The sequence below is a fragment of the Volvox carteri genome (assembly GCF_000143455.1).
Source record: "Volvox carteri f. nagariensis unplaced genomic scaffold VOLCAscaffold_15, whole genome shotgun sequence".
NCBI lineage: Eukaryota > Viridiplantae > Chlorophyta > Chlorophyceae > Chlamydomonadales > Volvocaceae > Volvox > Volvox carteri.
Genome location: NW_003307558.1, coordinates 682,809 through 704,619, shown reverse-complemented (window position 1 = coordinate 704,619; position 21,811 = coordinate 682,809). Strand labels below are relative to the sequence as shown.

Genomic DNA, 21,811 nt, shown 5'->3' with positions numbered 1-21,811 from the left:
GGTTGGGCGGTGGTGGAGGAGGAGGTCTCGGCGGCGGCGGAGAGGGCGGTTGCGGGGACGGTGGCGGGGGGCTGGGTGGCGGCGGCGACGGCGGCGGGGGGCTTGGGGGCGGAGAGGGAGGCGGCGGCGGCATGGGTGAGGGCGGTGGGCTAGGAGGCGGTGGCGGCGGCGGACTGGGCGGCCGAGGCGGCGGCGGCGGCGGCGGCGACGGCGGAATCAACGGCGGTGGCGGCGCAGAGGGCGTAGCGTTGTAATAGTTGTACTTTTCAATGATGTTGTCCGTCTGGGTGTGCTTGTCCGGCTGGGGATGGGGAAAAGAGGGAAAGCATTATGGTTGAAAAACGAAGGATCATATAACATAGGATTTTAAAAACCCTAAAACACTGTTGCTTGGACGAGCATCACATCATTAGACAATTCCTTTACTCGTACGGCAACACAATCATGGTTCGCACACAACTGGACAATCAGGTTCTGCACTCTTCTCAACTGGTCGCTATAACCGCTATTAGCCCGTCAGAAAACCAAGATCCCTAAAAGAACCTAGCAATCGCAACCGAAATCAAACTGACCTGCGTGATGCAGGTTTGGCTGGTGGTTGAGTACGTCACCATCGACGTACGGGCCGTAATTCGCAGGTCCAGATTGATTTGCTGCGACAAAGAAGCAGACGAGGAGGACAGCGAGGATGACAGTTAGATTTCACGCCTAGCAATCATCGTCTAGAGGCCTAGGACAGCTCCCTGACACGGAGAAAACGCGGATTCGAATTCCGGTTGGCCGTATTCAACCAACGACCGGATCGTTTGGTACAAGGACAAGGACCTAACGTAGGCCAACCACAAGGTTGTGACAGAGACCCACGACCCAGAGGGGAGATGGGAGAGGGTGAACTCGCAGAGGACAGCGCCCGCACCCCGCGCGACCTCAAGAGCCCCGTACGCACGTACCCTGCATCCGATGTCCGGGAAGACCTCGTTCAGATCGAATGTGAAGGTGTAGCATGAGTACAGCACAATGCCAGTCTTGTTCCGTTTCTGGACGGAGGGACGGAAGGGGGGAAGGGACGGAAGGGGGGACGGCAGCGCAGCAAGGCACGGGCAGGGAGGGAGAGGGACACGGGGTGAACGGGCGGGGGGGGAGGGGGTACGTACACGATAAGATGGGGCGAACAAGGGAAGCCCCACCCAACCATCAGCTCAACATTCAAGCCTGGGAAAAAGAGCAGACGTACACCGTACATGTCCTTTCACAAAACTCTACAACAATGCCCATTCTAAAACCCAGGACAACCCACCATCGGCAACGACACCGTCGTCAGGTTGCCCGAGAACGCAACGCTGATGAGCAGGAAGTGGTTGATATCCGTTGTGTTAGTTGTATTGGTGTTGGTGAAGAGCAGGTTGGGGCAGGTGGTACGCATCGTGGCGTGCAAGACGCCCCGTGTCGTGCGAAACGTGTTCACCATGCCCACACTTGTTACGGAACCATCACTGCCAACGGTGTAGAAGTCAAACTCCTTCGTCGCCACAGCGCCAAAGTCGTTACTGCAAAGATAGTCGTCCGGCATGGCGCCACCCAACGCTTGGGGCAGCTTGCAGATGCGGCCGTTCGACCACCACTTATCCTCCTGCATCACAGATGAATTTTTGTTTCGTCTCCATGTTTCGGGAATGGCAGGTTACCGGCACTGGTAAATTTTATCAACAGCTAACAAAGGCAGCATTCCCTTAGCACTAAGCTGGTGTCGCATCCGGGCTCCACGCCCTTCTCTTCCGCCCCCACAGTCCCAGGGCGCTTTGCTTCAGCGTGCAGAAATCCCCGCCTCCTTAGTCCCAGCGCACCGTTTCGCAGCTCCCCTGGCAGGTAGCACAGCCCGTGACGCCGTCATATGAGCAGTAGTTAACGTCGGGTTGATTGGTTGGCGGCGGTGGCGGCGCAAACACGACCGGTGGCGGTGGCGGGAAGTCCTGGAACTGGCAGGTTGCGGAGCAGCCGTCTCCGTCCAGGATGTTGCCGTCATCGCACTGCTCCCCGGGGTCCACAACGAAGTCGCCACAGCGCCAGCAATCGGGATCTTGCTTATCGATCAGGCCATCATTATCGTTGTCGATTTTATCGTAGCAGTTCTCAGCAGTGAGGATAGTCTTGGTGTTGCACAGAACTGCATGCGGGATCAGGAAACAGGCATGCGTCCAAGAAGGAGGAGAACGGCGGCTACTGAAACCAACGCAACACCTTAAAAGGCGACGGCAACCTTTCCACCCGTCCGTACCGTACTGTCTCGTCTGGTATCCTTCAGGGCCCCCTTCCCCCGACCCTCCGGGTACACACCTGTCGCACGGCAGTCCTGGTTGGGTCCCGAAGTCACGGGACAAAAGCCGGTCTGGTAGGCCATCACTCGCATTCCGTTCCAGTCAATGGGTCGGGTGAAGTAGCCGTGATAGTACACGTGATCCAAGTTACTGCGTGAATGTACAGAAAAACACACACGAACAGAGAGACATACAGACGGTTCAGTTGTGCGACAGACTCACATTTATAAACATACATAACGTGCGGCTACGTTGCATACAAGACACACCTACTCATACATACATACGTACTTGCGAGCTAACCAGGAACTAAGTTGATGCGCCGTTGATCCGCTAGATTTGGTTGGATGCTGGTGGTGAGTTGCCGAACCCAATGAATACATTCCGAAGTCGGATGGGGTGACGGATTAGGGTGCCCCTCTAGCAGGGGAGAGCAGGGACTGCCCCCGGGAAAGGGGCCGCTGGCGAAGTTAACCACCCTGTAACAACAAACATACGTACATGTTCCTGGCCTAACATCACACAGCAACTCGCCTCACACACACAACGCACATATGTATGTGGTCCGTGTACGACACATGCGAGGAAAAATCAAAGGTGATATTCCCTCCAAATTTCCCCCTACCACACATTTACAAATAGGATCATAGTTGGCACGGCACGGGTAAGGTTGCCTTAGGAGGGGGCCTGGTAAGGAAAAATGCGACCGCGTCTTGCATGGAAGCCACAGTGCCTAATCAGGATACGCTATGGCGCTATGGAGAGCTTCACAGCCGAGCCGTCCTCAAAGTTCAGAGCTCAGCTGCACTACCGGGGCCCCAATGGACAGGCCGGCGGCGCAAGAAGGGTTTCCCGCCCGTTGGACTGTCGCATCACCTGTTGTTCGATTCCGGTGAGAAGAGCTGCATCTCGCGGGTAATGGAAACATCGACGAAGTCAAGCGCGGTGAAGGTGAAGGACACGGGCAGGAAACCAAAGGCCGAGGTGCCAAAAGAAGACTGAGTCAGCACCACCATCGAGCCACCTGTACGACAGCAGTACGGAAGTAAAGCGCAGTGGCAAAGCATGCCAAGGGAGTGTGAATTAGAAATGTGGATGGGGGGAACGGGGAATGTTGGTGACGGCGTGCGGGGGATGGAGCTCAACAGGTTCAGTGGTCGCAGTTCGCTTGGGGGCAGGGGAAACACACACGGGAAAGGCTAACGAGCCAACACATGTGCGGCTTACACGTGCGGCGCGAGAGCGTTACAAAGGCCGCCATGAGACCTTACGATTAACATGGTGTTGTACGGTCGGGGAAAGCATCAAGGCTTGTCTATGAGTAGGACGATTCTGGCAGATTAGTACCGCTACCGCCTTCGCGACGACGACCTCACCGCGTTTGTTAACGAAGTCGACGATTTTCGGCCGAATGGCGATGAGGGCTTGGTTTTGCGTCGACGTGATGCCGCCGTCCGTGTTGCCGTTGTCGGAGGGGACGTAGATCATCTTGTACCTCGTTAGGTTGTAGCTGCTGTACGTGCTGGAGCTTGTGGCGTATGTAATGATGGAGGTCGAATAGCCGGCGCTCGTTACCCAGCTCTCGAGCGATTTCCTCGCATTCTGTGTTACAATAAAAACATAATGGAGAAATCAGTGGATGCACATGCGCGTCGATTAACATTAGGCAGGCACAGGCAGAGAGACAGACAGACAGACAGATTGACAGACAGATTGACAGACAGATTGACAGACAGATTGACAGACAGATTGACAGACAGATTGACAGACAGATTGACAGACAGATTGACAGACAGATTGACAGACAGATTGACAGACAGATTGACAGACAGATTGACAGACAGACAGACAGACAGATTGACAGACAGATTGACAGACATCAGGCAGATGGTCAAGGCAAGACGCGGGCAGCCGACCGCGCCCATGAACCCCAGCCGCATGCGCCCATCTGTAGACAGATCAAAAACGCTTACCGAGGTGCTGCTGAACGAGCCGAAGGCTAAGATGCCGCTGGCGTCCGCAGGTGCTAGGTCCAGGGCCTTCTTGATCATATTGGCGTACAGCTTGCCACATGCATCACCTTGGCAGTGATTCTTTAGATGCGATGTGGGAAGAGGAACAGGAGGGCAGGTAGCATGAGTTTATGGGCTGGCGGTCCGACCGGATGGCGGCAGAAGGAGCGCTTGGTGAAGTGTGGAAGGACGGTAGCTAATACGTCGTGACACAGCAACAAAACCCGATATCTGTGGCAGCACTAGCAGCAATAGACGAAGAGAAGCAAGGACAAGAGGGAGAAGAGGGAAGTGGAGAGGAAAGAGGACGAGAAAGCTGTAATGCGGATGCAGTGTGCAGCGCCACACAGCTGAAAAGGGGGGTAGCTTGCCACGTACGACAACCTGCGCCGTATGTTTTGAGTTGCAAGGACTTACCGCATCATCGGCGTCGTCCGTACTAACGCAAGTGTAGCCACCGACGTTTGAAAGCTGCAGCGGCGGTGGCGGCGGCAGCACGGCACCTGGCGGCAGAGGTGGAAGGGGGGGCGGCCGCGGGGGAGGCGGGCGAGGCGGCGGCGGCGGCGCCGGTGGTGGTGGCGGCGGCGGGCTGGGCGGCCGCGGTGGCGACGGCGGTGGCGAGACGTTGCTGCACTTGAAGCTTGGAGTCCCAGGTCGCGGCACACGGAACGTCCACAGGCACTCGTTGGCCTGGTCGCCCTGGCCACAACCAGCCCTCACCCCGTTGACTGTGCGCGGGCCTTGACAGCTGGCGGCGATACCGTTGATAACGACGTTGAGGGGTGGGGTGCCAGTAGCTGCGTTGGGGGGAGGGGATGGAGGTATGTTGCGGATAACGAGCCGGGAGAGGTGCCTGTATAGGCCATATTACGGCCGACGAAGAAGACAAAGCCGAATCCTGTACACGGCATGTGGGTTGTGCACATGGTGTTCCAACCCACGGGTCAGATCTAGAGATCTAGATACAAGTCTATGAGCACACTCACACAGACAGGCCTGGGTCCCGTCCTTGACAGTGAATGCGAGATCCGCCCAGGCCGATGCGCCAGCGCTGTTGTTCCACCGCACCCACTGGCAGTATTTATCTGGAAAGGGCGGGAGGTAGGTGTAGTAGTAGGAGGGGTTACGGGGTTACGGGGTTACGGGTGTTGCACCGCTTTATTATTGCATCGCCTGGCGTTGCGTTGCGCTGCGTTACGTGTTATGGAGTTGTAAGGTAAGTAAGGAGCTGATCCTTCCAAACATGAACCCGTAAGAGACATCGGCGGGTAACGCATCTCGAAATGTAGCACACGGATCTGGGTAGCATGAAAATCGCATGAAATCCAAAAGCCAACTGAAGACGTTATCGATGACAGGACATGTGGTCACCCGTGCTTAAATAACATCTTCCAGCGCTCCCAACACGCCTAAGCACCCCCCATATCAACAATCGCGATGCAGTTGCGACATCACAAGGTCTTGTCGACATTCAGCAGCTGTTTATAGGCTCGCACATATCTACCTACGACCGCAAAACCGCAGCGCTGTTTAAAAACCGCAGCACTGTTTCAAAATCCTTACCATCAGAGTAGGAGGCCCAGGTATTCAGCTTGTTGGTGGCTCCGATGGTGGGTTCAGCCCCGGCGCTAGTGATGACACCGGGGGTCCAGAACTCGTCGGCCGAGCAGACATGGCTGATCGTGTCGACAGCGTCCTTGGGGCAATTGCGCACGTCGGACCAGAAAATGCAAAACTGGCAGTAAAGCCAGCTGCCGGTGCTTGTGCTAATTGTCCTGCAAGTTGTGCTATCCTGCAGCCATGGGAAGGGGAACGGGGCGTTTTGGCACCAGCTCTATAATAACATCGAATTTTTGGTTGATACTTCAGGCTAAAATATGGTTAAACAGAAACATAGCTGGAGTGTGCATTCAATGTGCAAAACCTGAACGAATGCCGACCGATGCTCACCGCCAGGAAGTCTAGGCAGCCGGCCTGGTCATAGCAACTGTCCGCTGGCCCACTGATGTCCGTATCAACGTATGTGTAGTTGGTGGGGTCAGAGTGAACGCAGCTGGGCACGGTCGGAAATGAGCTTATCACTTGGGCCACTGCATGAGTGAGAAACAGCGGGCGGTGAATGCACAAATCAATCCATAGAATGATCCAGTGGAAATTTTTAATCAACAAGGTATACATATGCGAAACCTTGTCCTCCCTGTTTGCGAATTGTGGGAGCGGGACGGGTCACACATGGCAAGTAAACCACCTAGAGGTGAAGGGAAATCTCCAGGGACTTACGTTTTCTTCCAGTGTTAATTGACTTGACCGTAGACCATGCTCCCTCACTCGACCGTGACGCAACTGAGACCGAACTCATCAAGAGGAGCATGAGTCCTGCCGCCGGGAGGAAGGCCCCAGCGGCGGCCATTGTCCTTTGCAGGTGCTTTGTTACAAGTGTAGACGTGTTCCGGAAATGAGGAGCATCACAGACAGGTCACCGGAAGCAGGGGATGGCGACCGGAACAACCGTTTCGGTCGGCAGTCCAGCTACCCAAGGAAAGTGAGCTGAGCGCGCCTTGGTGCCAGCCTTGTCAGTTGAATTTATTTGTTTCCAAGGGTGAGGTTTACCCGTTTGCGGAACGGGGCTGGCCGTCGGTATCTCACGGATTTAACCCGCTCACAAAGCAGCGTTTAGTGTTCAGATATGTATCACTTAATCTTGAGCGGGATAATGTTGTTATCGAATTGGGATGGACACCTAAGACTGGTGGGCCGTCAGCGAGAAGTACATTATACGGAAAAGAAAGGCCCAGCAAGATGATATGTAATGTATGTACACTATGTATGGTTAGTGACTTTGTAAGCAATCGTGCCTCTAAATAATCCTGATGTCGTTCATGTTTGTGTCAGCTGATGCAAGTACACTGCAAGAAGACTTCCGGTGGCCTTCCAAATGCAGGAGGAGGGAATGCAGCATGAACCCCTGCTTGTCGGTAAATATTGAGGACATATGCAGGTTACGTGCGGACTATGAGCTTTTCTATACACGTTTGTAACCTTAGCAGCAGCTGGCTGGCTTGGTCAGGGCACGTAATTCAAGGAGAAAGCAGGAAAGACGGACAAATCCGGCCAACAAAATGTAACAGAATCTTTCATTTAATTGGTATCTGCATCATTTATCGTTGTGATGCAGCTGGTATCCCGTAACCGCCCACCAAGCCATGTTTGCCGCAATTCTGTTTGACACAATAATTCTGTAACAATAGGTATAGAGAAACCTATCGCATGACTTCTTCAGGATTGCAGCATGCAGATTTTTATGGTACCGGTAACGTTAGAACTATGACGTCTATGAGCGGCACGCATTTCGGTCGCTACCATTTCGGCTGATATAAACCTAAATTAAGGAACCATAATTGCCAATATCATGGATGCCGGAGCCTAAACGGCCTCACCCTCATAAACCGGTACCGTGCGTATGAATCCCGTAACATCCTTTGAACATTTCCATGATTACCGCAGCCTGATTGTTCCGGTTTCGAGACCTTAGCTCAAGTGTGCTCCTGTTTTGGCGAACATCACTTTGCAAACCGCACAAAGAAGTGACCTGAGAGCATAAGTATCTATATATGTACATGCCCTGTTACGTTGCTGTATGCGCAGGAAGAAGTCCGCCGCCGCAAGCATTGATATCACGCCATGCTCGCCTCCCACATCCGAAACTTCGAAACGGATGATATCTTGAAGTCCTCGATTGTAGAAGTTTCGCGCTGTTCGGGTTCTCCTAGCAAGGTTAGAGGCGTAGTTGGGCGCTGGGTGGCACTAGATTTCGTGGTTTTAGGAAAAAACACGGCGAAGATCTGCTGCTATAACGTCAAATGCGGCGCGGCTACAAAGGAATAATCGAAAAAACTCTCAAGGTTACAAAGTTACTGGTACGGGACCAGACATGCTCTGAAACCGGAAATCCAACATTCCAAGCACAACATTTCCTTGTTGGGATGCCCTTAAAGGCTTCAGGTGCGATCTTAGGGCAAAGTTGCAATAATGATTTTTCCAACGCGACAAAAAACTGTGCAATTTGTTGGCGGCGGCAAGATGTGGTCACGGATCCCTACGGCTCGCAAGAAACGCTGCCGTGGCCGAAATAACCGGAGTGTAACCGTAGAGCTTAAACTTGCCGTTCTGTCCGTGAGGTCATGGAGCTGTAGCATGCAGATCTAGACGCCGATTCCCAACCCCCATGTGAATTGCGTGTAACCGCTTAACCACCTAGCAGAGCCGGCCGCAAAAAATCAGTCGCTTAGCTCTAACAGAGGGTAACAGGACTGTGCTGATAGTGTTTCAAAGTTGCCTCATGTCTGGTGCCGCTCTCTGTCGTCCACGTCATCGAAATGCCGACGCAGCATGCCAAAAACTGCACTGAAGCCGGCCGCGCCCGATGAAAACGTTAAAACTCAAAACACGCTGCACCTGCGGACAACGCAGGGTGCTCCAACAACACCATCCATACGGCTGTTCAAGGAGGATCACTGCGGCTTGCAAGACCTGAATCTGACATGGATGGAAGGGGAGCAGAGTTTGCTCAACCTTTCGTTGTGCGTTCGAGCCTTCGATAATCCTTTGCTGCATTTACACATTTGTCTACGCGCACCCCCCCCCCCACCCCCCCCCCACCCACCCACACACACACACACACACACCACACACACACACACACACGCGCGTTCCCCCCTTTGCCAAGAAGAAAGATTGCCCGGTGGCTACCAAGGCCCTCAAACAAACAACCTCAGCACGCGCTGCGGCACAGTTCCCGCCCATGCAACCTGAGCAAGCGCGGCTGCGCACCTGGGTCCTTGCAACGCCTGGGCGAACCTCCTCCCCGTGATGAGGGGCCGCCTTGTCGGTGCCTTGAGCCCAAAATCAAAACCCCCACAAACGTGGCTAAGCCCTCGCGCTTCGAACTCGAGACTGCTAATCGACGCGCCCAGAGGCCACGCAAAGGCCACGCTAGCCGTGACGGCCTCGCTCTTAACTTTGGCTGGTCAGTCAACTCGCACAAGGGGGACCCCATACGCGGCAGGCGGTCGGCACACGGTGTCAAGGCGGTCGCACCTTTGGTACCACCTCTAGCAGCACCCATTCTCGCTCCGTGGCAGCACCTCACCCGACCACCGCTACATGAAGCACACTACCCCTGCAAAACGAAACCACCCTCGTGTACGTGTATTTGTATGTGCCAGCCACGCCATGCCTGACCGTGCCTAAAGCCGGCCAGCAACCCTGAAGCATTGATGGAGAGACCACCTAAGGAAATGAAGCTCTTGCGCTCACAGACATACAAACATACTTGCGAGCTGACCAGGAACTAAGTTGAGGCGCCGTTGATCCGCTAGATTTGGTTGGATGCTGGTGGTGAGTTGCTGAACCCAACGAATACATTCTGAAGTCGGATGGGGTGAACGGATTAGGGTGCCCCTCTCGCAGGGGAGAGCAGGGAACTGCCTCCAAGGGAAAGGGGGCCGCTGGTGAAGCTATACCACCCTGTAACAACATACATACAGCGCGGGAAGGACCGCCGTTCCTGACTGCTCGGGGGATTCTACGCGGCGATAAGCCCTACGATTAACTACAGCCATGTTCACAAATACGAGAGCAAAGTGGCGTGGTCGTCCCCTCAACTGGGTAGTCATCAGCAGCTGCTGGCCCCGCTGCGGCGTCTAGATGCCACACCGCGCCTAAGTTCCCCCGCCCCGCCGAGGCACCACCACATCCTGGCAGTTGCCCCTGAAGTGCAGGAGGAGGAACACGTCCGGGTAACAAACCCCAGCTACCCGGCAGGAAGTCACAAAAGCATTTTCGCGACGCCAAAAAGAGTCCGCCGGGCTCAGGCCCCAGACAAGGCCTCGGAAAGTCCTAAGGGAGGAAGGCTGCATGCGCGGGATCGGCACGTAATCGTTGGGGGCCGCATCCCCTGAGCCCTGCAGGCGGCCAAGGCCGGACTCGTAGCTACATATGCCCACTGACAGGACAAAGTTCTCACCAAGCAAACCGGCAAAACAGCAAAACCAGACCAGAAGCGGCCATCCTCGTCCGCAGTGCCTCAACTCCAAGGGCCCCTTGCACCTGTTCGGCGCAATCCTCTACCTGCCTTCTTCACCGCATTCCCTGATTCTCTCGGGCCCGGGGGCCGCGCGCCGGGGCCATCTTCTACAACCCTAAACCCCCTTCTCCCGCTCCCATCTCCCCAGCTCAATGCATTCCCAGGTCACCCCCCCCCAAAACACCCAAAAAACTTCATCCCCTCAACTTCCCCAAGACACCAGGAAACCCCCACGGTGTGTGAGCACACCGAGCAAAGGCGCTTTCCTTCCTTTGCAAAGATGAAATGGTTGGCGTCCACCCCTTCCCAGCCACGTCTTGGCACCCTGGCTTCACAAAATTTACAAGGTAACCGTTGCTGTACCAGGTAATACACAATTGCTCGCGACCTATCCAGGACATGAACGGCGCCCGGCGGCCCTGGCTGTACGTTGCAATTTCCAACAGTTTTGCCGGTCTGTGTAAGGGGGCACACGGACACAAGCCCCCGGGGGTTCCCCCCTTGATCCCGGGGCTTTTGACTTGACGGCGGATGCTGCGCCTGAAAGATCAAGACATGCTCGAGAGTTTACCAACACAATCCTTCAAAAGGCTCTACGTTACAATAAATGTTTATGCATAATGCTAAGCAGCACACCATATATTGCGACAACTGAGGCCTAAGAATGCGGAAAGCCACGCCTGTAGTATGCACGTGGCTAGTTAGCCCGAAACATAGCAAGAGCTCCAGTGCACCACTGCAATAATATTTTTTACAAAACACCCTCACTAATAATACGCATGGTAATTAAGTCCAAAAATAATAATGACCTCTTAACTCGAGGCCGCGCTAAATAGGCAACAAGGTTTCAACAGCATCAACAACCGACCATTTGCAGTTTCAGGGAAGTATCACAAGGTAAGATATAAAAATGTAAATAGTAGACTCATGGGCTGAGTAATCCCATTAACAGCCTTGCTTTCCTTGGGGTCACCGCAGCTCGACCTCCTGCAAGATTTCACCAAAGCTCCCGGCTACAGCGCCTCCACTCCTTACCTTCGCCGCAGCATCAAATTGCTTCCTAAAATGACCAAACATTCTGCACAACAAGATCATTGCAATAATTTGTATATATATTACTGAGATGGGCCAAAAATGCGTGCCAAGACGCATCACGCTTTCGCGCCACCTAAACTTCCGTCAGGCTGCCTCATCAAGCAGCCCCCCGGCTCTAAAAGGGTACAACAAAAATCTCGTTGGATTTGCAGCAGCTTAAATATTTTCAAAGCTGGCTTCCAAGCGAAAGTCAAAACCCAGCATTGCGTCCGGTTTCCGTGGCCAGATCCGCCTCCTTATTAATACCTACAAGTACACCGTCATCTATCCGTCATCCCTCCGGTGTCTACGCGTCTACTGCTACCGTTTATCAGTACACAAAGATTCACTTTCGCCTACAGTTACCAAGAAAATACATCCGCGGGGCGGTGGCCGCACGCTCCTCACAGGCCATATGCCCGCAGCGGCCCAAACAGATGCTCCACCTCATCCCTCGGCACCTGATGCGCCTCACACATCATCTCAAGACGGGACGCCGCGTCAAGAATGGACTCGCGGCTGACAGCCGCCGCATTCGCCGTCACCCTCGCAGCATCCACACCAATGCAGCCGCCAGCAGCTGCCGCCGCCGCCGCCGTCAGTGCACGCAGCGTCACAGCCAACGCGTCCTGGTCGTACGGCATGCCGTACACCTGCCATGTCAGTGCCAGTTGCCGCAGCTCAGATCCGCTGCATGACGCTGTACGCGCGGCCAGGAGGCCCACGAGATGGCTCCGGAGCCGCTGTGCTGCAGCCAGCAATGCAGTTGCTTTGGAAGGTGGCGGCTGCGGCTGCGGCTCGGTGGCATCAGTACGGCGGTCTGAGCTCGGCACTCGAGCAGAGGGCCCTCCACTCACGGCGGGTTGCTGCAGATGCGGGCGCTCTTCGGACTGTGGGGATATAAACTCGGTGATGGCGGCGGTGGCGGCGGCGGCGTTAGCGCCGTGTTGGCGCAGCACCTCAGCCCGAGCACGGATTACGAGCTTTCCCGAAACCAGTACGGCACGCAAGGCCCCGTGCCAGGGCAGATTCCGAAACCATAAGCCCTCGGCATCGGGATGCTGGACGACGGCGTGCGCCCACACGATCGGTACGTCGACCCAGCCCAGCGCATCCACCTGCATGGAGCCCACACCCGCACAGAGTCCGTACAAAAGTCCATGATTTCTTCGGCAGCATGTGTAGGGCGGGGGGCCCAATACAACCCAACATAGATGTGGCGATAGTTGCGCAGTTGACACCATCTGGCCGTGTGGTCCCCCATCCCGGTGCCTTTTCCCAAGCACGTCGTACACCATCGGTGCCGTACTTACCCGCACGAGCATGTCCGGCACAGAGCTGAAGGTCTCCGGTTCCAAGGTGCACCGCCCGGCGCGCGAACCCAGCCGCTGCATCGCCCACATCAAAGTACGGTGGAACACCGGCTGCTCCCTGGGGTCCAGTGCCGTCGCGGTGTCACGGAGCACAGTCAGCGCTGCCGTCAGCTCGCGCGCTGTGAGCAGCGGTGGCGGCAACGTTGGCGTCAGAGCCGTCGCCGCCGCCGGCATCGGCGGCGGCAGCCATGACATCGACCGTCGATCGGCGCCGCCGCCGCCGCTGTTGATCTCAGCACCCGCAGCCGCTACGGCCACGTAACCCGTTGGGCGCGACAGCTCCGCGTCCGTCACACCGCCAGCGGCGGTATCGCCGTCTACGCCATGCGTTCCGTGTCTGGGTTGCGAGCCTTGAAGCTGCGGGTACGGTGGCCAGCGTTGTGTCGCTGCAGGGGCGGCGGCAACCGCTGTGGGGTTGACAGAGCCGCCGCCGCCGCCACCACCACCACCACCGTCAGTCGTACGACCCGCTGCCCCCCAGTCACCCGTCATTTGCTTTACACCCTCCTGCAAATCATGGCATATCACAATATGCACGGCGTACGGCGATGTTATATACGACAAGTGCAACATAAAGCAAGCGTGTCAGAGCCAAGGAGCAAGGACGGTCTGTAGTATGCCTGAATCCGTTTGTGCAGAGGCCTCTGCTCGGGTGCCGTCACTGCATACGTTGCGGCAAAAGCTACGACGTACGGCCGACTATCACAAGCGACCCAGAAAGGAACGAAGATACCTGTGCTGTGCTGCTGCCCAGCATATGCTCCTGAGCGGACGGAGTTCAGAGTACCTTTCCAGGCTAACCCTTTCGCACCTGAATAGTCGGTAACACCAAGCCCAGCCAGCTTGCTAGCACGCCTTGTGCGAAGGGCGACGCCAAGATTGCCTTCCTGGAGAGGTCGGAGACGTCATCGCCGCCGTCCTCGAGGCTCCTGACCCCGTCGCCGTCGACACTGCCGCCGCCGCCATCGCCGCCGTCGATGTCGACGTGGCCAAGTTCCGCGGCTGCCGCCGTATCGAGCTCCGTTTCCTTGGCAGCGGCATCGACGCCTTCGTCGGCGTCAGCTGCGTCACTGCTAAGTACGGTAAGCAGGCCTGCCAGCGAGGCAATGGCGTCTGAAAGGCTCACATTCTCCAGTCGCCGCTGCCATCCCGGCAACTGTACGACATGCGCAACAAGGTGAGACAGCCGCAGGAGCTGCGATCGGCCACCGCCGTTGCTGCCGCCGTCGGCCATGGCAGCGTCAGGAGCAAGTCCGTTGCCGCGCTGCCGTCGTCGCTGCCGTCGCGCCAGCGCCGCCACGTCCTGCAGCAGCGGCAACAGCTCCGCCGCCCCCAGCGTCTCCCACCCGCGAAACAGCGATGACCAGTCGTACCGCGCCAGGAGATGCGGCGGTACGGAACCAAAACACATCAGTATGGAACGTACGATACGGCAACGTTGACGGGGCCCGAGCCCACGACCGCCGCCCACGCCAGCATCAAGAACGGCGGCAAGGAGCGCCGGCCCGACGACGCGTGCAATCGTGGCGTGAGGAATATAGCGGTAGTGATGAAAAGCCCAAAGAGCCAAGTACGCACCGTACGGCGAGATGCGCCGCCGGTCACCATTTAACCGCGAAGGCAGCGGAGGCGGCGACGTTGTTGCACTGCCGCCAAAAGGTGGTGGAAATGGGGGGATGGTGGTCGCCGGGAGTGATAGAGAGCCGGACGAAGAGGCAATGGAGGAGGCGGTAGAGGACGGCAACGATGTTGTGGGCGAAGAAGATGGTTCACCGAGCCCGTCGGAGCCCGACGCGGAAGGGAGCGAGAAGGCCGCATTGAGAGCAGCCACGGCAGCGGCGGTGCTAGCGTCGTTGCCAAGATTTCTGGTGGGGTTCTTCAAGCCACCGCGGCTGCCACCGCGGCTGCCGCTGCCGCCATTGATCGTCTTGCGGATGACGGCCGCCTCCAGCGCCCGTAGCTCTCCTTGAATGACGGCCGGCGGAAGCCTGGCACCTGAACAGCGCATTTGGGGATCTTGTTGTCTGGGTGACGTAGCCAAAAAAAAAGGTAGTTACCGGCATAACTGCGTTGGTTTCGGCAGGGTTTGAGACCTACTACTGGTTCGCGGACAGAGGTCGATTGGTTGCGCAAAGCGCGTATATTGTTTTGCTTTTGACTTCGCTTCCTTTACGCAGCCCGCGACCCTCCGAGCTCGTCTGGACGTTACTAGTCCAAGCATGCAGCAGCCAGCCAGTGGCTCCCGAATCGCTGCTTTGGCCTCCACCCCATGGAATTGGCTTCCCTGCCTACGGAAGGGCTTACAATGACTTCATGGGACTGGTGCCGAACTGCATGAGTAGAAAATCCAGACATACATACACACACGCACACACACACACACATACACACGCACACACGCACACATACACACCCGACGCAGCAACCAGCCACAGCATTGACGCGATGTGCTCCGGGCATGCTGCGTCCTCGTCGGGGGCTAAGCGCGGAGGCCACGCTTCGCCGTACAAGCGCTCCACTATGGCCGCCGACGGCGACGTCGCGAGGTATGGAAGCATGCCGTACAATTCCTCCCGCTGATGTGCGCGCCCAAGCGCGCCGCTGTCGAGCAGTGCGGCGACGCAGGCATCGAGCCAGCTCAGCACGCTAGCGGCAGCGGAATCACCGCATCTGCCACTGCTGTCAATGCCAACGCCGCCTCCTCCGGTGGCTCGGGGACCCGAACCTGGACCCACCACGCGGGCGACATCCTGCTGCGACGGCCACGATGACGATGGCCATCGGGTAGCGGCAGTTTCGTACGGTGGATGCTGAGTCATCCTCATGTACGGCGGTGTCTGTGCCAGCGGCGGTGGTTCTGCGGACGAAGTCGCGCCGGGCATATAAATAGCCTCCAACATCGTCATGGTGGAACGTACGTTGGCGGCAGTGAGATGACCGCGGGCGGCGGCTGCAGAAAGCCACGCACGCACCGCGTGATCCATCCAGGTTATTGAGGGAGTGATGTCCATGGCCTGGAACATGTCAAGCAGAGCCGCCAGGTCGCACCCGTACGCCGATAGCAACGGCTCGGCTGTGGCTTTGGCTGGCTCTGGGCCCGAAGACTGCACTAGGTTTCGAAGTTGCGCCAGGACGACTGGCGGCGGCGTGAAGCCGGTGATATCAGCGATTCGGGCGGTGTGCAGCTGTGGGGATGGGAAGGCGGGACACGCAGTGATTGAGAGTGTTAGGTTGCCGGTTTTAGGTTAGGTGTAGAGGTGGTTTACAAACACTGCTAAGCACTGAGGATGAAACTATAGCAAAAAACATTATCAGTGCCTTGTTAAGTTTGGGTTAAGGATAAAGCTGAAGTATTGGGCTTGGCAGTGGCTCCATCTTGTCAGTTTAGCAAGCAGGTTTTCGTTTGGCGGAGGGCTCCGAGATATTAAGGACCAGAAGATTGTCATGGAATATTAAACACCACTTACCAAGTCGTCCATTGTCAGGCGGCTGTCCAGTGAGTCGTGCATGGCAAGCTGTGAGAAAAAGTGGCTCGCTGATTGAGCATCGATGTGAGTATTCTCAAGGACATCAAAAAGATGCCATTCATACCATCCGTTTCTGTCAGCTGAATAGTGCGAGTATGGTGCATTCAGAAACGAGCTAGGGCTCCGGGAAAGCTGAGTCTCTCTAATCTCCGCTGCCATACCGGTTAAAGCTGAAGCTGAGCTGATTGGTGGAGGTGATTCTTTGGACTCAATATACTGTCCTTGATCTGCGTTGAACGCTGGTTGAGGAGTTAATTCATGTTTTGCATTGGCATCCAAGGCTCCCTGCGCGTCAGACCCCACTATATCTCCATTGAATGATTCTTGAGGTTCGCCTGACTTGCAAGTGACCAAACTCGTCCCCGACGGCGGTCTGCTGCCACGCAAGCACTGTGTTCGTTGGAAGCCGCAAACTGGAAAGCGAGTCGCTCTCACGTTGCCGGTCGACTGACGCTGGAATCTAACCAAATCACAACACCCAAGCGTATGCATGATGTATGGGAGACCGCGATGATCAAGACTCGGCAAAAATAGACGCTTGACAAAGAAGGTCGTTGGGATGGAAGAGACGAGCTAATGGACACTGAGTTATGCCTATCTGTACAGAGATATCTGCCCTACTTTAAAAATTAAGATTGCCGGCCTATGCACTGGCTGGGAAGTAAGTCGCCGGAGGCAAGGCCCAAGTGATACAAGCCATCTGCAAGCAATGTTTATGACCAACGCAGCACCGGTGACTATATCCGAGTAAATCTATCGCTGCATTAAAAGAAGTGCACGTCTATGTGCGAGTCAAGTATAGCAGGCCAGTCGGATTCCTGGCGTTAGCTCTCAAAGAGTAAACTGATGTGCGGCGGATTAAAGGCTACGAGTATCTATAATATATTGACAGGTAGAGGCTGTACATCCAAAGGCAGATGCGTGGCCGTTGTGCCCTTTCTTACAACCACCGTCCGTGCGCAACTGGCAATCAACCGCCTCAGTTCTAGGCTTGGAAGCTCACAGTCTCCTGGAGGCAGACTTTTGTAGCACGTAGAAGGCAAATCAAATTATTTGCAAGGGTATCATACAATAACAAAGCTCTGCTATCTTACATTTAGCGGATGCAAAGACAAGCTCCCCTGGCAGGAGCTTATGTATGTGGCCCTGCCATCAGCATGTGTTCCAAAGTAGCTAGGAGGCGTTCAGGAAGTATCCTTTCTGCAACACGTCCCCTTGGCTTTTGGAAACCTGGGAAAATGTTAGTTGCTGCGAGGCGGTTTTCAACGAAGGTCATGCCTACTTTTCGGTGTACAGTAACGGCCAAAACTTGGACAAGAACGGTTCTACTAAATGGCAAGTAGGGCGTCAGCAGCTTCGCCACAGACGAGCCTTTGCGCGGCGCGTGGGCAAGGTGATCCACGAGCCGCCGTACCCACAGACGAAGGCACCTGGCCATCTGCAAAGATGACCTCCAACAGGATCGATCAGCAGCAGAGATGGGAGATCCCAGCAGGATCGTGTCATCGGTGCATGTATGGTTTCTAGTCGTGCAGAAGCACCGTGGCCTTGTCAGCAGATGGCCGAGTGGGCACCTGGCGGCTGTGGGCACGATGCACCGGAAATAGTTGCCGGTCCACCAGGCCTGCTTCGCAAACCCAACGCAGTCATGCTCGATGTGCATAGCATGCATGATATCTCGGGACCTTTCTTCAAGTATATTCAGACTGGAACAAAAGGGCGCTACTTGCATCGCTACATCGCTAACATCATAATAATCACTGTCCCAGTCGTTTCAGCTCAACCTGCTTTTAACACAGCTGCAGTACACTCGAGCAAATTCCAACACACACTACAAGCACGTGCGCTAGCTATATCGACACATATTCCCAACGTATCCGTGTTGCGCTTCTGTACTATCTAACTAAGATACATAAATTGAGCAGCGCTAGGTGCCAACCGTCCGGGCCCGATCGAGCCCATGTTCGTCGTGTGGCTATACTGCGCGAAAAGCCTCGGGACAGGGGCACCCCGTGCAGGTTTTCATGAGCACTATATCTAGTCATATGCGGCGGGAAGGGCGGACCGCACCTACATGCACCTACAAAGAAGGGGAAACGCCTCCCAGCCACTACGTATTAGCGCACGGCAACACCACAGCAACACAACTGCGCTACGAAAATGCATTCAGCTGCGTAATGGCAGCTTTCGCGCGATGCGACCGCCGCAATGGGAAAAATATTAGCCAGCTTGGCTTGCAACCACCATAACCAGCAGGTGCAAACGTCCCCAAGAGCTACTACATCAAGAAAATCAGCCGCCGCACTGAACCCCGGCAGTGCAAAACGACCCCGACGCCGGAATTCCAAGCTAAGCGAAGTAGCCACGGCTGGCCTCACTGCATGAACGTACAAACCACTGTCAGCAAGAACTCAACGGTAGCCGCTGCCTCTGCTGCCAACTAAAGTACGGCTATACGTCGTCTCAACGGTGTACGATGACAGTTGACAGTTGCTGGTAACTTCACGAGGTATCACTGCATGCGGCATGATGATGACCCCGACGGAATCTTTGACATCCACCACAATATTCCAAAGTGGTTATTCACGGAACAACGAAGGCCCGCCTAGCCTCCTCCGATCTTCCTCCCAGATGCATCACCAGCAGCGGTGGTGGTCATCGTCTGCTGCTCCGCGACATGATCGGCTGCTTGGACGGCACCTAGCCAAAAACTTTCGCCGGCAACAGCGCTCTCCCAGATGAACTCTTCTTGATCTTCTTCTTCTCCTCCTCCTCCTCTTCCTCCCTCTAATACTGCTCCTTGCTCCCTCTCGTTCACCATCTCTTCGTACGGCGACGACCGACGGTGGCGGCGGCAGTGGCGGCGGTGGCGGCGGCGGTGGCGGCGGCGGCGTGCATAGGATTCTAGACTCTCGAACTGTATCGTCAGAACTGTGTTGGAACGGCAGATTAGAACCTCCTGATGGTGCAGTTCATCAACTTGACATCGTACACGGAGATCCGGGCAGTGCTCAGCAGCCGGTTGAAGCCCTCGTTGCTCCCCGCCTGGCAGGCGGCGGCGCCGTTCGCGAACGAGCTCGCGACTTTTGCCGTCGTGTACCTGACACGCCGAGCCGTCTGAAAGGCCGATGGGTCGCACGAGCCACCAAAAAAAGCAGTAAGCTTTGCGCAGGTAGAGCTTGCCGAGGCGGCAATGTCGCGCTGGGTCTCCATATAGGTGAGGAAGACGTTGAGCAGTTCCGGTGCGCCCGAAGTGGTCGTAGTTTGGAGGAAACGGCGCTTCACATCCGCCGATGCCGACTGTAGCCCAGCCTTGTCCAAGAGCCACGAGGAGGCGCTGATGAGTGTGCGACGCAGCCGCCGCAACAACGACTCGCCGTAGGTCGCGGCCGCGTAGCGGCAGTTGACGGATGTCTCTTTTAGGCCCAAGGCTTGGACCCGTGCCATGTACGCCCGGACGCTGGGGTCGGAGCAGTCCGCTAAGAGACTGTAATCGTAGAAATTGATCGGAACAGTCACGTAGGTCCTGCAGTGGTTTCGGAGCATGGTGGTGACAATTGTGATAGTATACATTTTCTTATTTGGGTTAAAACCCCAAAGTCCCCAAGCTACGATGTATGCCATGTCATGCCTTGGTGTGAGATGTTCATTCGTGCTGAGGGTGCGACTGAAACCGCCGCGCGCACTCTCTCACCCTGTCACCTTAAGCACTGAGCTTTCTCTATCTCTAGCTGTTGACTAAGGATCTTGTCATCACGCCTTGATGGCGCTTTCGCAAGCAGCGTTTGGTTCGGTTTGCAGCACATAAGCACATAAATAAGTACCCGTGCTTCCCCACGCGCTTCCCCACGCACCCGGCGTCCGTCAGGCCAGCGCCCGGAGACGTCAGCGAAACATTGGCCGCCACCAGGAAGAAGGTGCTAATCTGTGTCGCATTCATCGCATCGCAACATGATCCATACGGAGAGACGTCAGTTGGGGTGAACTCTTTGCGGTCACATGGCGCGGCGCAAGCATATGGGCAAGGCAAGCATACGGATGGGCAAGGCAGGCAGGTAGACATGCGCGCCAAGAGCATCGCATGCACCCTGCGCCAGGCAGGCAGTTGGTAATCGTCCAAAAAACGATTTGACGGATCAACGGGTTTACCAACTTATCTAAACCGCAGCGCATTCACAACATATTAGTACTACAAGTCGCAGAGGCCGCTTATTAAGCCACAGATAGAGCTTCCCTCTACCGACGCATTCACAAACACACTGCCAACATGCAAGGGACGTTACACTAGGAGAGGGGCGAAACAGGTCCCCTTCATACCTTAGCAACCCTTCGCAGACAGACACGGAGTTCCTCGCAGTGCCGGGTATGTGGTATACAGTACTGAGGTGACTAAGCGGCTAACGTTTCGTCTCAAGTAAAGAGGTGATCGCCCTAGCGTCGGCGAGGAATAGCCGCCAGCCAACACATTTGACATGTCAGGGCACACACACACAGACAGACACACACACACACACGCGACTCACCTGGACCCGGGGGATGGGTATTGCGCGAGGCGGTCCTGGCGGCGGCGCAGGTGGCGGCGACGGCGGCAGCGGCGGATTCGGGGCCTGTGAGCCCTTGATCATTCGGAGGATAGTCGCAGCAGCCAGTCCATCCACGTCAAAGGTGGCGGGGATGTAGTACACGATGGTCAGGTTGGACAGCGGTGACAGGGAGAGTCTTTGCAGGGTACCGCCAATGACTGGCGAGCCTACGGTCGAGTTGTATGTGGCGACGCTGCCGTTCGTCATGTAGAGGGTCACATAGATCTGCATGCCGAACGGTGCTGGGAAGAGGATGAGCTCGTACGAAGCTGGCGGTATGAGCGCGATGTTGTGCTTGGTGACTTGGTTGATCGACAGATTGTAGGGCTTCCCTCGAAAAGGCTCCGGCAGGCAGTCGCGTCTGCGTTAAAGAAGGGAGAGGGGCGCAGAAGGGGAACATAAGGCAGGTTAGAGAAGGACCGGTGTTAGACGGTGGGCTTCTTTGGCATCATGCGGCGGGGAAGCCTCCCTCAACCAAACACCTAAAAAACTGTTAAATCCATCTGCCTGTTCGTACGTACACAGAGCTGGAAGGAAGTTCTGGCGGTCCGCACGCAGTGTAAACGTGTTTCATCCCAAGGTAAACCCGGTCAACCTACGAGAGCTGGCAACCCTTGCATGCATGTGCACCAATCCCACCGCGACCCGCAAAGGACCACCACGCCGCGCCGCAGCCAACTTACACCCAGCAGTGGCTCCAAGCCATCTCGCGCATCAGAATGTCTGCAAAGCAGGAGGATGGGGCGGTGGGAATCATAAGGTATCAGGCAACGAGAATATGGTGCTTGAAGCTGCCGGGCTCCGTAACATGGAAGGCACGAAGGGCGCGTGCACGCACGCGC

General features: G+C 55.9%; 3 protein-coding genes across 3 annotated transcripts in view; all 3 read right to left on the bottom strand.

Moving 5' to 3' along the window:
• Window positions 1–6,737, bottom strand: part of VOLCADRAFT_90034 (uncharacterized protein) — a gene marked incomplete at both ends in the record, with an annotated part of 13,449 nt that extends 6,712 nt beyond the window's left edge. The window contains 14 exons of the mRNA XM_002949573.1: window positions 60–301; window positions 573–653; window positions 951–1,037; window positions 1,298–1,630; window positions 1,845–2,164; window positions 2,335–2,465; window positions 3,192–3,339; window positions 3,692–3,917; window positions 4,289–4,408; window positions 4,745–5,124; window positions 5,314–5,412; window positions 5,891–6,119; window positions 6,278–6,417; window positions 6,608–6,737. Coding sequence (XP_002949619.1) covers window positions 60–301; window positions 573–653; window positions 951–1,037; window positions 1,298–1,630; window positions 1,845–2,164; window positions 2,335–2,465; window positions 3,192–3,339; window positions 3,692–3,917; window positions 4,289–4,408; window positions 4,745–5,124; window positions 5,314–5,412; window positions 5,891–6,119; window positions 6,278–6,417; window positions 6,608–6,737 — 2,666 coding nt within the window. The remainder of the gene's footprint in view (window positions 1–59; window positions 302–572; window positions 654–950; window positions 1,038–1,297; window positions 1,631–1,844; window positions 2,165–2,334; window positions 2,466–3,191; window positions 3,340–3,691; window positions 3,918–4,288; window positions 4,409–4,744; window positions 5,125–5,313; window positions 5,413–5,890; window positions 6,120–6,277; window positions 6,418–6,607) is intronic.
• A 5,153-nt stretch (window positions 6,738–11,890) lies between these two features.
• On the bottom strand, window positions 11,891–16,368 carry VOLCADRAFT_90033 (uncharacterized protein; the record flags this gene model as incomplete). Its single annotated transcript, XM_002949572.1, has 6 exons — window positions 11,891–12,604; window positions 12,800–13,216; window positions 13,671–14,854; window positions 15,585–15,696; window positions 15,832–16,044; window positions 16,327–16,368. The coding sequence occupies 6 exons, from the start codon at window positions 16,366–16,368 to the stop codon at window positions 11,891–11,893; spliced, it is 2,682 nt and encodes an 893-aa protein (XP_002949618.1).
• Window positions 16,369–19,335: 2,967 nt separating this feature from the next.
• The window catches only part of VOLCADRAFT_90032 (uncharacterized protein), a gene marked incomplete at both ends in the record, with an annotated part of 9,586 nt that continues 7,110 nt past the window's right edge, over window positions 19,336–21,811 (bottom strand). Inside the window, 4 exons of the mRNA XM_002949571.1 lie at window positions 19,336–19,912; window positions 20,241–20,311; window positions 20,910–21,330; window positions 21,653–21,692. Of these exons, the coding sequence (XP_002949617.1) occupies window positions 19,336–19,912; window positions 20,241–20,311; window positions 20,910–21,330; window positions 21,653–21,692 (1,109 nt within the window). The remainder of the gene's footprint in view (window positions 19,913–20,240; window positions 20,312–20,909; window positions 21,331–21,652; window positions 21,693–21,811) is intronic.